The sequence below is a fragment of the Sciurus carolinensis genome, chromosome 8 (genome assembly GCF_902686445.1).
Source record: "Sciurus carolinensis chromosome 8, mSciCar1.2, whole genome shotgun sequence".
Lineage (NCBI taxonomy): Eukaryota > Metazoa > Chordata > Mammalia > Rodentia > Sciuridae > Sciurus > Sciurus carolinensis.
In genome coordinates this window covers 49,165,505-49,182,460 of record NC_062220.1, presented here as the reverse complement: position 1 = coordinate 49,182,460, position 16,956 = coordinate 49,165,505, and the positions used below count along the sequence as shown (strand labels likewise).

General features: G+C 36.2%; 1 protein-coding gene across 6 annotated transcripts in view; it reads right to left on the bottom strand.

Annotated features, from left to right (window-relative positions):
• Positions 1-5,747: 5,747 nt before the first annotated feature.
• Positions 5,748-16,956, bottom strand: part of Hepacam2 (HEPACAM family member 2) — a 39,188-nt gene continuing 27,979 nt past the window's right edge. For 3 of the 6 annotated variants that reach the window (XM_047561727.1, XM_047561731.1, XM_047561729.1), the window contains exons 5-10: positions 14,660-14,785; positions 14,553-14,577; positions 14,430-14,467; positions 13,118-13,191; positions 10,041-10,150; positions 5,748-6,413 (exon numbers count right to left, since the gene is read on the bottom strand). In XM_047561727.1, coding sequence (XP_047417683.1) covers positions 6,410-6,413; positions 10,041-10,150; positions 13,118-13,191; positions 14,430-14,467; positions 14,553-14,577; positions 14,660-14,785 — 377 coding nt within the window. In that variant the 3' untranslated portion in view covers positions 5,748-6,409. Of the gene's footprint in view, positions 6,414-10,036; positions 10,151-13,117; positions 13,192-14,429; positions 14,468-14,552; positions 14,578-14,659; positions 14,786-16,956 lie in introns of those variants that run through there. The other 3 variants (XM_047561728.1, XM_047561730.1, XM_047561732.1) reach the window with 2 other exon arrangements.

The window sequence follows — 16,956 nt, the reverse complement described above, 5'->3', positions numbered from 1 at the left end:
TAGTACCATTGCTTTCGCCAGTAATTCCTTTAGAGAAGGTCATGTAACGTGTATAGGTAAGGAAATTCTACAGGAATATTAGTGGAGGCTGCTGGGAAAGGTTTCCTCATACCTAAGAAAATAACACAGGAAAAGGGGGCTTTTTCCATCTTCTGGATTTTGTGGATGTAACTTGTGGATATAACTTCTTGTAATGCTGCAGCCTTCCTCTAACCAGAGGGCAGAGTGGGGATATGGAAAAGAAAGTAGGTTCTTGATGATACCATGGAGTCATTAAATTGACCAATCCTGGAATCCACCTTGCCTTTGAACACCCTACCATTTGAAATAAATTATTTTTAGGCCAATTTTAATCAGAGATGCCTATAAGACACTTTAAGTGGTACAGGGTTCAATTTTTTTTTCTTAAACTTAGACCTTGCCTTGAAGTTCCCATCTTGTATACAACCATCTGTTAGACATTTATATTTGGAACACTAAGTGCTTTCTGATCCAATCCAGTTCATATGCATTTCTCATTGTGTGTGATGGCATCATCAGGCAGTGAGAACGGGAATGTAGGAGCTAATCATGGCTGTCCCCTGTCTTTTGCCTCCCAAATCTGATCACTGAGTCCCTACAAGCTTTATCCTCAAAATGTATATTTCAAATGCCACCATATAGCCCACCCAGCACTTCATCCTCACCCTTATTTATCTATTACCTCCCAAATTATCTATTCCCGGCCTTGTCCCATAAAATACATTCCCAAGTTTCTATAGAGTGATCTATGCAAAACAGGTACTCGATGTGATTACTAACCTTCTCGATTGCCTCATCACTTAGAGAGTAAGTCTAAGTCTTGACTACACATGCAAACTCATCCGTGATCTGGCCCCTATCCTCTGTTTTCATTCATTGATTTTTATCATCAAATGCCTATTGATTGATGAGTTGTGACAGGCACTGGAAATATAGGCAGACACATTACTCTGCTTTCCGTGCCACCAGGAGTTTACAGTCTAGCGGGAGGGAGAGATACTGAGCATGCAGTTAACCTTGTGATGAGTGTAATGGGGAAGTGCAAGATGCTAGCTGCTTCTTCCATTAGTTCTTGCCTTGACCACAACTCAACTGATTCTCTGTCTTTTTCTCTATCTATTCTTCAGGTAGACCAGGCTGTTTCTTGCCTCTATATCTTTGCCCAAGCAATTCTCTCTGCCTGAAATGCTTCCCTCACATTTCCTCACCTGGCCAGCTCCTCCTGTCCTTGAAGGTTCAAGTCAGCTTTCTAGAATCTCCTAGATTCAACTTAGCCTTCATCTAAGTTTCCCTGGTGTGTTGTGTGTTCTTCTTTCACAGTAAGTTTACCGTGTTGAATTTAATATGTTGCTAGGATTATTCTCAACTCTCTTGTATCTCTTTCTTTGACTAGAGTACAAGCTTTTAGAAGATAGGAGTGGACCATAGTTCCTTGCAATCTTATGGTATATGGAAAATAGTTAATAGTTTACCGACATAACCGAGCTTAAATTTCTAATCAGATTTATTTCCCAAGCACTGGACTTGTTTGTATATATTTCCTTAATAACTCCTAGGCAATGCACATGCTCTTTGTTTTGCATACCTGCTTGCCACCTTGTTCCATATATTACAAATATTACTTTTTGCTACCTGATGGAATACCCTTTCCTCTAAAGCTGGTGAACTTCTCTTGACCTGAAAAAACTCGCACACTCTAAGAAAACTTCCTGGAGGTCCCTATTGGGAATTAATCACTTTTCCTTCTGTGCTGCCTCCATATTTTTATGACAATTCTGTTTAGAGCACAGCACCATAATGATTTCCTTACATGCTTGACCCATACTATAATGCAGTAGTGTTGTAAGGGCTTCAACAGTAGGTAATAAGAGCATAAAAGAGCTGCTTGTAGGGTGTCACTGTGAGGTAAATTAAAGCAAAAGTTGTCTAGTCCACCCTCTTCTTGTCATGGAATGCCTGTTTCAGTTTCCCTATCGGTAAAATACCTGGTGACCAGTGATCTGTGAGTCATAATTTACTGATTATTTTACAAGTAATGAGGATAAAATTTTATAGCTACAATCACACTATCATGATACTCCACTTGTTGGAAAACAAAACATTTTGATAACGTCTCAGTGAACTGCAAGGAAAAACAGTTCCCAAAGTTATTAAGTGACCCTGAGAGTCAAACTTAAAGGAACTCCATTATTGGAAACATGGTGATTTATTTGCCTTCTACAGATGGTGTCTTTATTAAGTATTCAGAGGGCAGGCAATTCAACACAGTGCAATCAGAAAAGCACTCACTGTGTTCTAAAGTGCGTATGTTAGGCTGTAGGTCATGGGGCATGCTCAGCAGAACTGGCCTTCTTGGGGATCTCTGAAGTCTCACCTGTAACAATTCTTTATGTAGAATTTAAGGAACAGCCTTGAAGCTTCAGAGAGCATCTGCCATAACCTAAGATAGAACTCTGCTGGGAATTTTCATACATATGAAAACAACCTCCCAGTTTATGCTCTACTGATAGCAAACCATTGAACTGTCATCTTTCCTAGGAGCATGTTCAAATGAGAAAGCTCTGAGACACAGACAAAAAAAAGTAAAGAAACTATTTGATGAAGGCCCAATGGTATTTGAAACTAATAAAGCTCCCAAGGTAGGGCTGACAGAAGATACACTGGTGTGTGCTCTGCTTGGGGCTGTTCAGGGAACTCAAGTAGTATCTTGGAGCCAGAGGTGTGGTACAAAGGTCCGCTTTGCCACCCATTGATATGGTGTTTTTAGCAAAGTCATTTCACTCCAGGAGTCTTTGTTTCTTCATTTGTGGAAACATAGTTCTAGGCCACAGAGTTCTCATGAAGGTTGGGGAAGGTCATATACGTGAAAGTGTCTATAAATTTCAAAGTTAATATGGTAATCGCAGTAAGCAGTTTATCTGTGAGATGAGAAAGGAGGAGAGTAACAGGGCTAAATGTAAGTGCTGTGTCTAATTTTTGTGTCCATAGGTGGGGAATAAATATCCTTTCTCTTATTGCCTCATGAAACATGTATATTAGAACATGAACTTGAGAGGAATATATAAGAATGACATATGAATACACATGGTTATATAACAATGTAGAATCAGAAAAACAGAACTTTCTAAAACATTAAAACTTTAATAAAATATAATGAAATAATAAAATACTGTGTTATCACTCAATTTTCATCATTGTAACAAAACTTTGGAAAGCACGTATCTAGCAGAAATACTCATGTGGACTTGGTTCTCTAAGCATATGTATGTAGTTTAACTGAAATTGTCTTATTCACATGGAAGTACAAATGTCAGAAAACCAAGGAGGACTGCATTTTATCTATAAGTATTTTAATTTTTCTTAAAAGTTCAGCCATGAGATATATTCTCTAAAAATAATAAACCCTAAGAATATGATTCTATTCCAAGTTAGAAGCAATAATATAAAGTTGAAAACTAGCAATGGCTCAGCTTATGTTTAGTAATAAGGAAAGAACTTTAGGCTGGTTTTTAAAGATTAATTTGTTAATTAGGTGAACATCTGGGTTTTGGTTCATCACTTCCCTTGGAAACCTTGATTAATTTATGAGATTTTCATCCCCATTTACTGAAAGAGCAGTGAGTCATCCGGTGTTACACACCAATGACGGCAAAAGTTAATTGGATTCTAGATCTTTTCGCATTTCTCCCTTCAGCAATTCCTTGCTGCTTTGAGCAGAACCATGCACTAAGGGAGTCTGTGTATTTTTGTGTGTGAGAGAGAGATACAGAAATGAGAGGAATTACAAGTAATTGAAAAGTGAGTTTGAAAAAAAATATGAACATATAGTTGTATTTCCTATGGTTTTTGGTGAGAAATTCTGAAGTGATACACAGAAATAGCCAAACCTAAAACTAATGAGCACGTTATCTTAGTGGAAAATTTTCACAAGCTTTTGATTTTGGAATCATATGAATGTATTCTTAACCTTTTCAAGAAAGATCATCTGTGTATTAAAGGGTTTTAGGGCTGGATTTAGGAAGGGGAAAACAGATGCAGCCATAGTTCACTGCAGACAGCGTCTGCCCACTAAGCAAGAGATGCATCAGCAAGAGAACAACAGTCTAGGGAAGGAGGGACACAAGATGGAGAAAGGAGGGCAGAGGCAGAGTGAGCTGGGGCGGATGGGTAAAAGTCAACACCCACCTGCTCGCTCCTGGTCCTGCAATAGCATTGCAAGCTTCCTTTGGCTCTGACACAAACTGCATTCAGCTTAGAAGTCTCTCCTGAGATATATACCAGTGTATGCTACTCCATCTTGGTAGTGTAAAACCAGGTTCATAGATGAAGGGGAGTTCTTCGCATTGGTCATTAACTTCACTTCTGCTTTAACTTTGCCTCTTATTATTCTTTTATCTTGTTTTTATTTGTATTGACTTTATTTTGGGGGTTATTTTATCTTGTTATTATTATGCATTTATATGAGCTACCACAAATCCTTTCTGGAACTAGATGAAATATGAATAAATTATAAATAACTAATCAAGGGAAGTGGTAACTTGTTATTTCTAAGAGGTAAGATCACAAAAGATTTTAATTGTCTTAGGATGAGTCTCCCTGCATTTCCAAGTATACATATTATGTTTACAATGAACATGAATTCCTTTTCTAATCAGATAGTTTTTGTTCTTACTAAATACAGAAGAAAATATTTGTGGTAGCACTGATTGTCTTTTGCAACATAAAAGTATATAAGTGTGATAGAAGACCTGAAAGGAGTCATGAAACTTAGCCTTAATTTTCTTTTAAACAATCACTTCCATGAACATAAGGAAGGGACAGTATAAATGCAGTGGTTTGCTTGAAATATTTTAAAAAAGAAATTGTTTTGTACAATTTGTTTTCTTCTGTATAAAGTAATCAACCATGAGAGAATAAGATTTTTATTTTGGTGTTAAGTTTTTTGATTTCCTTATATATTCTGAATATTAATTCTCTGAGGAACAGGTGGTAAAGATCTCCCATTCTATAAGTTTTCTCTTCACTTTGCTGTGCAGAAGTTTAATTTGATGTCATCCCACTCATTGATTTTTGGTTTTATTTCTTGTGTTTTAGAGGTCTTGTTAAGGAAGTCAGTTCCTGTGCCGTCAGGTTGCAGTGTTGGGTTTATGTTTACTTCTAACAATTGTAGAGTTTCTGGTCTAATTCTCAGATCTGTGATCTCTTTGAATTGACTTTTGTGCAGGGTGATAGACAAGGGTCAAGTTTCATTCTACTACATATGGATTTCGAGTTTTCCAGCACCATTTGTTTAAAAGGCTATCTTTTCTCCATCGTTATGTTTTTGGCACCTTTGTCTAGTATGAGCTGACTATGTATGTGGCTTTGTTTCTGTGTGTTTTCTATTCTATTCCATTGGTCTTCATAAGTAAATTGCAGTTAGATCAATAGTGTAGAAACACAGAACAGGGAGAAGGAAAAGGGAAGGGAAAGAGGAAGTATTATGGTCTGAATTAGAACAAATTAATATGCTTTTATAATTATGCTTTTATAACTGTATCAAAGTGAATCCTAATGTTATGAATAACTAAAAAAGAAACAATAAAAGATTTTTATTGTAATACTTCTCTATAATCTACGTTTTTATTGCACATTAGAAAATAAGGGTAAGAAATCTAACTCTACAATCTGACTTATGTAATGTTTTACTCTATAAGACAAAAAATCAAGGCCACATAAAAGCAAAAACAGAATAATTTATTTGAATCCATTTTTCTTTGAACAAAATAAAAATAAGACTTCAATAAGTCATTCTTTAAGCATTTTTGCAAGTCTTTTTTCAAAAACACCCTTGACAATCAGGGAGAAGGCACAGGCTTACTTTGGAACAACCATCCTCATTATTTTGTGGCACAAATAACAAGAAATAAATTTGGGGTTTAAAATTTTTTTAGCCATCTAAATAGTAATGGGAATTTAATAAAACAAAAACCTACTGGAAAATTTACAAATGTAAATCCATAATTATAGGTGAGATTAGGATAGCATCAATGTTGATGAAAGTGGAAGTATAGATTAGAATGCACTGGGCTTTTAAAGAGAAATTTAATCTAAAAATAAGTGACTGGGAAGCTTCATTCTTTTCTTCCTTCCAGTCCCCATGATAAGAATGTCCATTGAGAAATATTTCCCCACTGTTTCTCTGGTGCATAATTCCTTGTGTGTATGCTGGAAAATCTGCAGTCCAATTTGTATAAATGCTTCTAGTCTGCATTTGAAAGAAGTAATGAATAAAAGGTTTTGGGTTTGAGTTCTTCACTGATTCCAGATGAATATATATTTCCACAGTTTTTTTCTCAAAATGTCCCTTCATTATTTCACTTCAATGTACTGATTTGCCCATGAATGCTCACCTGGTAAAGAGAGATAAGGGATATGTGAACTGTTCTATAGATGTCCAAGTCTACAGGTAAAAGAAATTTAAGTTATTTTATTCCTTTACATAGCTGTATATCACATGAGTGTTTGAGCTGATTAAAAAAATTGAATCAATAAATATGAAGAGTAAGCAATCACTGAACTCCATAGTTAACCTTTTTAAACTCAGGGTTTACCTTGAATGTCCTGTTTTCAAAATAAGAACAATTAGCCTTATGTTCAAAACAAACTATGCCAAGAACATTTAATGATGTCAATAGACAGCATTCCAATAAATGCAAATATAAGTTCAATAAACAAATAATTGAGCTGAGTACTTGGATATGCACACAACCAACTTACCAATTTGTTAAACACTAACCAATTAGCTAACAAACACATGTATTCAAGAAAATAGTCTAAGAAACAAAGGATGAAATTGCTTGACTGTCCTTTTTACCCCAGTAATGACTGTCAAGTTAAGGTAGAAAAAAACCAGTAAGTTAGAATTCTTTCCCAGCACTTGTGCATTCGCCCTGGGAGTGAGGGAAAGGAGAGGTTTGCTAACCACCTGCAATACTGAATTATGTATGAAATTGATCTTTGAATTTAATTGAACCTAGAGAATAAAACCATAAGCAATCAGGAGAGAAAAATGGTCTCTGCATCTATGGGCAATATTTATTCTATGGAGGGATGTTTATTTTATGAAGGATCATTAGTCTTTGGTTAAAACAAGCAAACAGGAGCTTACTAAACTAAGGAATCCTTAAAAGACTCAGTCTTATTTAAGCGTTTGTGAATTGACTGTAAGTAAAATAAGTGCAAAACAGTTTGTGATGATAAAAAAGAAAACACTCTATTCTTTATAAAAATTTAGAGTAGGTAACATAATCTGTATGGAAAGAAAATAATACTTTAAAAAATGTTAGGTCCCCATTTGAATAAGTTAAAAGAGAGACAGAGGAAAAAAAATTGTAAAGGATTTTGAGGAGAAGGGAGACAGACTTGAAGTCTTGCAGAAAACAAGAGGATGCCAGGCACAGGGGTGCAGGCCTATAATCCTGGCAACCCAGGAGACTGAGGCAGTAAGATTGCAAGTTCGAGGCCAGCCTCAGCAACTTGGTGAATCCCTAAGCAATTATGAGACCTGTGTCAAAATAAATAAAATAAAAAGGACTGGGGATATAGGTCAGTGGGTAAAGTGCCTTTGGGTTCAATCCCCAGTACAAAACAAGCAAAAAAAAAAAAAAAAAAAACAAGAGGAAGAGAGAAGTACAGACTCAGGAATGGAAGGAATCAAAGAAGGAAGGTAAGGGAAGAGAGAGCCACTGGAAGACAAAGTCACACAGAGAACAAAACAAGATAAAGCAAAGAAACAGGACTCAGAAGAGGAAAAAAAGGTGAGAAGAGAGGAGATCTGGGACAACGCCCTGTGGGCTGTGATCAAGAGTTGGGGTCCTGATGCCTCTTGTAGGAGCACTTCCTCAACTGAAGTTTCGAATGATCTTAATTTATGTTTGAAAAAAGAATTAGAGCAAATTATATTTCATGCTTTTATAATTGTCAAAATGAATCCTAATGTTATGTACAACTAAAAAACAATAAAAGTAGAAAAAGAAAAAAACTCTCTTTAACTTTTTATCTTCAAACATTTTTTTTTCTGAAATAAACTTTTGTAGTCTTAAGGTATTCTGAAGATTTTACTTATATCTGAAAATCATCTGGTCTCAGAGGGTGATTTTTTTTAAAAAAAGAGAATCAGACTGGGCATGGTGGCCCATGCCTATAATCCTAGTGGCTGGGAGGCTGAGGCCGGAGGATTGCAAGTTCAAACCAACTCAGTGAGACTCTAAACAACTTAGTGAGACCCTGTCTCAAAAAAAAAAAAAAGAAAAAAATGCTGTGGGTCATTGGTTAAGTGCCTTTGGGATCAATGCCTGGTAACCCACCCCCCTGCAAAAAAAAAAAAAAAAAAAAAAAAAAAAAAAGAGAGAGAGAATTAGTTTTCTCATATGCAAAGATAACCTAATCACTTTTGTGTTCTGAAATTGTAGCTGCCATATTCACAATTTTAATTCAATTTTTGTTTCATATGTAGGTATTTAGGAACCTCAGAGGATAAACTTTAAGTTTTCATTTGGTTTGTTTGCATTCTAGTGGGAAAAGTAGGTATTTAGAACAAAAAGATACATAGAAATAAATAAATTTACAAATTCAAAATTCTAAAGCAGACATACTCTCAAAATTCTGGTGATAGATATGGTAATTAACCTGATTTGATCATGACATAATCTATATGTGGATCAAAACATTATATTGTACCCCATAAATATGCAGTTGTCAATAAAAAAAAAAAAAAAAGAAAGAAAGAAAGAAAAAAGAAAGGAAGTAGAGAAGAGGAAAGGAAAGGGAAAAAAGCATTCCCTAACTTTCTGTTCCAGAGAGTAAAAAGGTTAGGTATCATTTCAGAGTTTTTAATTTTAAACTGTCATGGAATAATACCCCATTTTATAGTAGTCTATTAGAGTAATAGTATATTGCTTTAAACTAGTTTTTTTTTTTTTTCCAAATCATTAGTTTCTAGCTCCATCAAGATCTGTTCCAAATTTACCTGACTCCAGATAATTTTCTGGGGTCCTCTGAAGTGTCTTGTCATTTATTTAACCTCAAGTTACTGCATAATCCTGCCATTCCCCGACTGGGACTGGGTCTCCTCCCCATCAGATAATTTCTCTTGCAGTCATTCATTCCTAGCTGTTATTTTTGGTATTCACCCAGAGGTGTGCATGAATTACTTTGCTGGCACTGTTTCCATTGCCAGAGGGGAAGTTCCTGTGTGTAGTTATTGATGTTCTTTTCAAAGTCAATAAATGACAAATAAAGAAACGATGGAAGCTGATTTGTGGCAGTTATGCCTGCAGGCAGCTACAGTTCACAAAAAACAAGTTCATTTCATTATTTCAAAAGATTGTGGGCTTAGTTTCACCATTATGAAAAGGGGATGAGACTTCTTAGTGGCAGCTTTGAGCCTTACGGGATCAGTGGTTTCCTGACTTTAGCTTCAACACAAGTTTTGCCCTCTCTGAGAGACCAGTCCTCACTGTAGTTCTGTTCACTTCTAAACAGACTGCTTGGAGTCCTAAGAGGTCTGGTATTTGAAGCTGTCTGTGCTGTGGAAATTCCTTAGGCCTTTTATCCTGGTTCTATTTTTATTGTCAGATCACCATGGCTCTGAAGTCACGAAGCCACTGGAAAATCATGAAGATAACCAAGATGGCTTGAGAACTGGCCTGAACATGCCTTTTATTCCTAGATGTAGAGTCCATGGGGAGTCCATGGTGAGAGGGAGAAATGTACACAATGGACAGTTAGTCCTAAAGCTCTGCATCTAGTCCACTGACCCAAGGACATGCCCCAGAAGATATTTGTGTGTTTACCTGATTTATTTCTCAAAATTATTTTCAGATGGGCAAGTGTCCTATACTTTTTCAAATGTACAGAAGCTATGATTTCCTGTTTTAATATTTTTCTTCTAAGACTTACAATAAATTCTGAGGAGAACAGAGGCTAAATGCTAGGTAAGGTCTTCATAGCACCACCAAATAAAGATTCATACTTACTCTGGATGAGCTTGTTGTTGGGCAGGGATGTGCTGAATAACCTCATAAATTGTACTATGCAAATCTTGCCCTGATACACCATCAGAGGCTGGAATAGACCTACTTGGCATCTAGAAAATGTGACATATAAAAAAAATTAGCCAAGACTAGTCAATAGTATTTCTTTCTACTATGCTACCTAGTTGAAAACAACCGGCAGTAATTATGATTAGTATCTAGAATGCTTATTTCCTCCTTGCTACAATTCCAGCACTTACCCTTTGGTGGGTTGTGCAGCAACAAAGCTATAAGGTCAGAAGAGGAATATAGCCTGACAAAGCTATCTTTGTTTCCTTCTTTGAAGAAGAAGGCTGTCAATACTATACAGGAAATATAATAGGACAGAAAATGGCAAAGAGGAGATAACAGGACAACTTAGAACCAGTGGACATACTATCTCTTATATGACATATTCTCTCAATTAACCTTTGACACTATTTGCCAATTACATGTGCAAAAATAGCTTAAAAATAATATATAGCCAAAAGTCCTATTCACATGGCAAGAGATTAAAGACAATACCAAGAAATATAGAGTACAGTAAGGGAGATATTTGGGTTTGAATGTAGTAATGGGCTCTAAAAACTAAAGGATTGAGTGAATGAGGAAAGAATAGTAGGTATTTAGTAAAAAACATCCTCTATTTCATTTAAACTGACATTAGTGTTTTATTAATCCACATTAATGTTTAATAAGTTCTTTATTCTTATAAATACTGTCTTCTATTTTAATCATAGTCTGATTTTCCTCCCCACCCACCTTATTTTCCTATGCTGCTGACTTTTAGTCCTTCATATTTACATAGCTTCACCTAGAGGACACTGCCCTGGCTAAGTCTGAGGAGTTCCCTACCTCATCCCCACTTGACTTGCTAGGTTATATTGGAACATTTTCGCTTTATGCTTTTCTGAAAGCTGCCTGTTTTCCTCTTACTTACTGAAGCTTTTTTATATGTGATTTGCCTGATCATTTTGTGTTGTGGAGATTCTGATTTATAATTTGTACTTGAGATAGATTCTTGATTTTTTTTGGCATAATCATGGGCAGGGACTATGATAAAAGTGATGATGACTAACAACCTAATATTAGGACTGTTGGATACACACATTGGTTCATATCATTCAATTGCCTTCTGCCCATCTCCTGAAAGAGATGCTAAGTGGATAGTGAACCGTCTAAGAGGTAGAGAAGTAATTTCACTTGTGTATATACCATAATAAGTCAGGAGATTATTTTTATTTTTTAAAAAACTAAACAAACTTCCTAGCAATTCAATTTATTTCCCTTATTTCCTTAAATTTTGAGATCTTAGGTTTTTTTGGTACTTCTTTTCTTCTTAAGGTCATTGCATTGGCTGCTACCTTCCCACATAACTGCCATCAGGGCTGCTTCTCACTCAGATCCTCCTCTCCCATCCTTGTCTCCATTCTCCTCCTTTGGTTGTTAGTTTTGATTTCTCACTTCCTCCCCAAAGCACCTGGCATGACCAATTAAGAACCTCAGAAGATTCCTCAGGAATTTTCAGCTTTGAAAATGGGCATAGCTCCAAATCAAGTTATTCTGTTTATGCCACAAATAAACCGGGCTTCTGAGATGCATTTTAATTTTTCTGCTTCAAATTCTTGAGGACTGTAGCTTTTTGAGCCAATAGAGGGCCTCCCAATTTGTATCCAAAACTTTTTAGTCCTTCATGTTTACATAGCTTCATTAATTTGTCACAAGCATAAATTTAAAGTTTTTTAAAAAACATCAATCTCACTCCTTTCCAGTGAATTCTTAGGAATAAAATTTGTGCAATGTTTTAAATAAACTGCCTGCTTCAAAGATTCAACTACAAGTCCTCTTAGTTCTTCAGTTTTCTGCTCTAGCAATTGAAGGCATGCCTCAAAGGGTTGCTGTCTGCCACTGTGAGAAGTTCTTTTACATAACTGATCAATCAAATATTTTTGACTTTCTGGTTGTGGAAGTGAAGGGTAAGCCAATCCTGCCTGGGATTGCATGGGGCAATGCAAAGCCTTTCCAGGGCAGTTCTCTTCATCTGTGACAATGTGGGCACTGGTGTTAGTGACTTACCCTTAGGGAGGATAAAATCCAATCAACTCTTCTCCATTACTCACAAGGCATTTCTGAAATAAAGTCTATGGCCAGGAAACTTACTGGATGAACCTTACACGTTGACAGAATGCTCTGAACAAGAAAAGTGACCATTTTCTAACAGCAACTAGTTCTTTAAAAAAAAAATGGAAGCGAGAATGCCCAGAGGCAAGTCAACCATTTATAACCCCTTCCATAAATTCACTATCATAGGGGAATAAAGAAGAAGAGGAAAAACTGGTTCTACACAGATCTATAAAAGTGTTCATGAGCTTATTAGTTCAGAGACACATTATGTCTTTTAAACAAAACTGATTGTTTTAAAAGATCTTTTTTCAGACTGAAAGAAAATGGCTTTGATTGTACAAAAACTTCCTGCTCCCTTTATTAATGAATGCATCTTTAGGATAAGAATAAAAATGTATGTCTGCATACCCTAGTCTATCCTATATGACAGCTTTCTTATGAAGAGCATGAGGTACCTTCAAGGATATGATCAATCAACTTTGAAACGCCCTCTAGAGTTATGAAGAGGAAATGAAGGGAAACCGAGGAACAGAGAGAGTTGAGTGAAGTGATGGAGGGGACTGCAGTCACTGAAGCGATGCAGAATTATTTAAACCTGGAACTCCTGATCCTCTTATTTAGTCAGTTCTCTTGACTTTCAACTTAGTTAATTCCCTCTTTGCTAAGCTAACCAGGTAAAGAATGCTTATTACTTAGTGTCACTTCCTTATTTGTGTTAGCTTATAAAAGCTGAGAAAAAATGCCTTAGCTAACTCTCCAGCCACATCATTCATTACAGAGTGAGTCACCCTGCTTAATGCAGTAGGGGGAAATCCAGCCATTGGACCACACTGCCCGAGTTCTTAAACAAATGCTGCTTACACCTCTGGTGAAGCAGAATTCTACTTCTTGGTTAATCAGGCACTAGGAAAACCAACCCTGGGAACAGCAGAAGCATCTGGAAAAGCAACAAATTCATATATTCCAAAGTCATCCAGAGCATCTTCATGGCCTGAAATGGAAAACAGTACTACTTACAAATCCAATGCTTTGATTTGCAATTGTTGTTTTCTAAAACCTTTTTAAAATATTATTGTCTGAATTAAATGGTATAGGTACAAAACCAATTCTGCCCTTGAGCAGTGCTAGAAATCAACTCTTCTGAATTGAAACTGAACTAGAATAATTATTCTTAAAGCCTGATGTGGGAACAATGTATTATATATTCAAATACACACATGTGGACAGGCTTGTCCTTTGTAGCCCTCAGTATTCAGGCTTATGAACACCAAGGCTTCAGCCTGGAGGTCACAGCAGCCTTTGATGCACCCATGATATCTACTGTACCCTGCTAGGTCTAACGGAAATCACCATAATTGAAAAGAGTAAGTAATATAGCTGCTCAGATATTTAAAAAAATCCTACAATACAATATATCACAAATATACTTCAGCTGTAAAGTGATGGGGTTGAGGTGGTTGGGAGAAGCCAGATGATCTCAGGGTCCTTCCCTGTGATAAGAGGAATAAGTTCCACATTTATTAAGCATCTCTGTGTTAGGTTCTTCACCTACAGAATTTTATTTAATTCTCACAGCAAGACTAGGAAGAAGTTTTTATCTCTATTGTATAGATGAAGAAGTGGAGGTCAAGAAAAATAATTTTCCCAAGGTGAGTGCGGCATAGGAGGGACTGAACTGGTTCCTGTGATGCCAAGGCCTGAGCAAAATCTCCATTGTCGACTTGTAACAACTCAGTGTAGAGTCAACAGGGAAGATAATGAGGGTCAGCTGGGGACAGAGCAGCACGGGCCCTGCCAAACCTCCTGTTCCTCTTCTGTGTGGGATGGAGCTGCTGGCATCACAGCTCCCCTAGGAAGTAATGAATGAGACAGCACTTCCTGTGTTTTCAAAATAGTAATAATGAATCAATGAACAAGGATTCAGTAGAACTCAGTGACTTTGGGAAAGTGATTTAATCTCTCTGATCCTAAGTTTTCTTGCCTGTAAAACAGAGTTGAGAGTAACTTCCAGGCTTATTTTACAGACTTTTGTGGCTTACATAAAACAAAAACAGGGACCGCACTTTGTAAAGTGAAAGCACTATTCAATTATTAAATGTTATATTATTATAAATATTATACTAATATCAGCTTACATTCTATTACATTGATAGTAATATCAACTAATATCACTAATTAAAATAATACCATTAATTAATGTACATTAACATTGAAAATACTGAGTATTACCTGAAAATGTTTGAGCTCTTCTGTATTCTGTTTCTGGCCTGAAAAGACAAATAGGTATTTCTAGCGGGAATGATAATTAAGCAAAACACATTCAAAAATTATTTTCATAGAAACATTCATTACCTGCCTTCTAGCTTCTGTTTCATAGCTAAAACCAAAAGAGAAAAAAATACAGTAAAGTATATATAAAAGTATGTATATATAACTTAATTTTTTTAACCTTAACCTACCTTTGTAGGGTTGATATTTTTTCCACAGGAAGAGAAGACACATGGATATAATCAAAAATAGTGATATTCCAGTTATACTTGCTAAAGGGGACAATGATTTGCCTTTTTGTGCAAGCTTCTCTAGTCCTGAATAAAAAATAAATATATTTTAGTAATAAATTATGATGTGACTTTACAAGTTTATGATCATTCAATATATTTTTAAAAAGGCACTATTGCAAAACTAGAGAGATACCAAATGAAAGGAACAAACTTATTTTAGAACACATACACACCCACCCACATGAAATTCCCTAGGGATATCTATGATTGGAAACTTCTGTGGTAAGCTGTCTGGGATAACGCTGACACATCATACTCAATGAGCACATAGCTCATGTCTTACTTCTTGATAGTGTTTGCCACTGTAACTTAGATCTGTGTCAGCTCATTGTCTCTGCATCCCCAGATACTAGATCTCTCTCTCTCTCCATTTCACTTTTTTTTAGTGTGACTGAAGAATGTGAATATTCTAAGGAGGTGGGGTATATAATTAAAGTTGTGAGAGGGAAGGTGTTTAGTTCAAATACACTTTGCTATTTTTTTTATTGTAAACAAATGGGATACATTTTGATTCTCTGTACATGGAGTAAAGGCATACCATTCGTGTAATCATAAATTTACACAGGGTAATGTTGTTTGATTCATTCTGCCATTTTCCCCCCTTCCCCCCACCCCACCTACCCCTCTTTTCCTTCTATACAGTCCTTCCTTCCTCCATTCTTGCCCCCCTCCCTAACCCTAACCCTAAACCTAACCCTAACCCTAATGCTAACCCCTCCCACCCCCACGTTACTATTTTTGACCAATCAAGAAATATCAACCCTGAAAATAAAATGAATGTGAATTTCAATAAAACATTTAAAGTCTCATCTTATGACTAAAATTCACTTTGTCTTTTAAGTTATTCCCTTTGCTAATATGACTATGTAGAACACAGTGCTAATAGCTAACATCTGCTGAGTACCTGCACTATGTCAGGCTGTGTTTTAAGGGTGCGAGACATATTAACTCACTCACTCGTCCCAACGTTCTTATCAGGGCGGTGTTTATTTCATCACCTCCTCTTTTACATGAGGAAGCTGAGGCTTTTAAGTGGTAGATGTGACCCCGGGCTCTTAATACTTGATGCTACCTCCCTCTAGTGTTATTTTAACACAATTTATTAACCGAAGCCATGTTAATACCAGTTCCAGATTATAATTTGTTTAGTTATATTTAACCTGTACAGTGGGAAGTAGTTGTGACCGCCAACAAATGTGAACAACAGATCTTATTCATATTACCATGTGACTTAGATATTGATTTGGAAATGAATCCTGGAGGGTGCTTGTATTTCTTTTCAGATTAAAGTAGAAATGAAAGCCATCTGATGCCAATTCCATTCTGGGTGTGGTGAAGAATATGTGGTCACTCAGTTCTGCACTAAATATGAGCCTGCATCCTGTCATCCAGGACTATAAATCTTCGTTGAGGTCTTTAGCAGCCAGGATCAGCAGGAAGCATTCATCTTCCCTTGGTATGGACCTATCTATACTTTCTTGTCTTTTTCACTTAGAATAGTTTCAAAATGTAGTGTAGATCATATATACCAAACTCTGCTAAACAAGTCATGGAAATCAAGTTATCCCTTCTAATTTTCCATACAACACTGTTCACATATTCCTCTTTCCCCTCGAGTCCTCAAGAGAGAATCAAGATTGTTTTTTATTATCAAAAATCTTCATTTATAAGTAAATAGAAATCCTCAATTTGAGTGAGAAATTGATAAATTTCTAATATGCATTCAGAAAACTTCACTCTTAAAATGCTCTTCTATGGAATAACAGTTACAAGATATTGCCTTTAAACAGATTTTAATTTAAACTCTCTTAAAACTGGGTAGCAGAAATATATTTAAAGAGGTTTAAAATGAGCTAGAATGACATTTTATTGGTTCTAAACCTAGACTAGAACATCATAAAATGTAAGAGAAAGAGAGTTGACCTCCTCTTTGTTGATAAGTTATAGAAGAAATCATATTTTCCAATTGTGAGAAAGGTGGCCTTGTAGTTTGGAATTACTTTAGCAATTTGGTGATTCCTTTGTGAGGTCTTAGTTTCTGTCTGTCTGTCTGTCTGTCTGTCTGTCTCTCTCTCTCTCCCCTTTGTGAGGTCTTGGTTCCCCTCTCTCTCTCTCTCTCTCTCTCTCTCTCTCTCTCAATATTGTCCTCCTACTTCATAGATTTGTCCTCTTGAAAGAGCTTAAAGAGCTCTGAA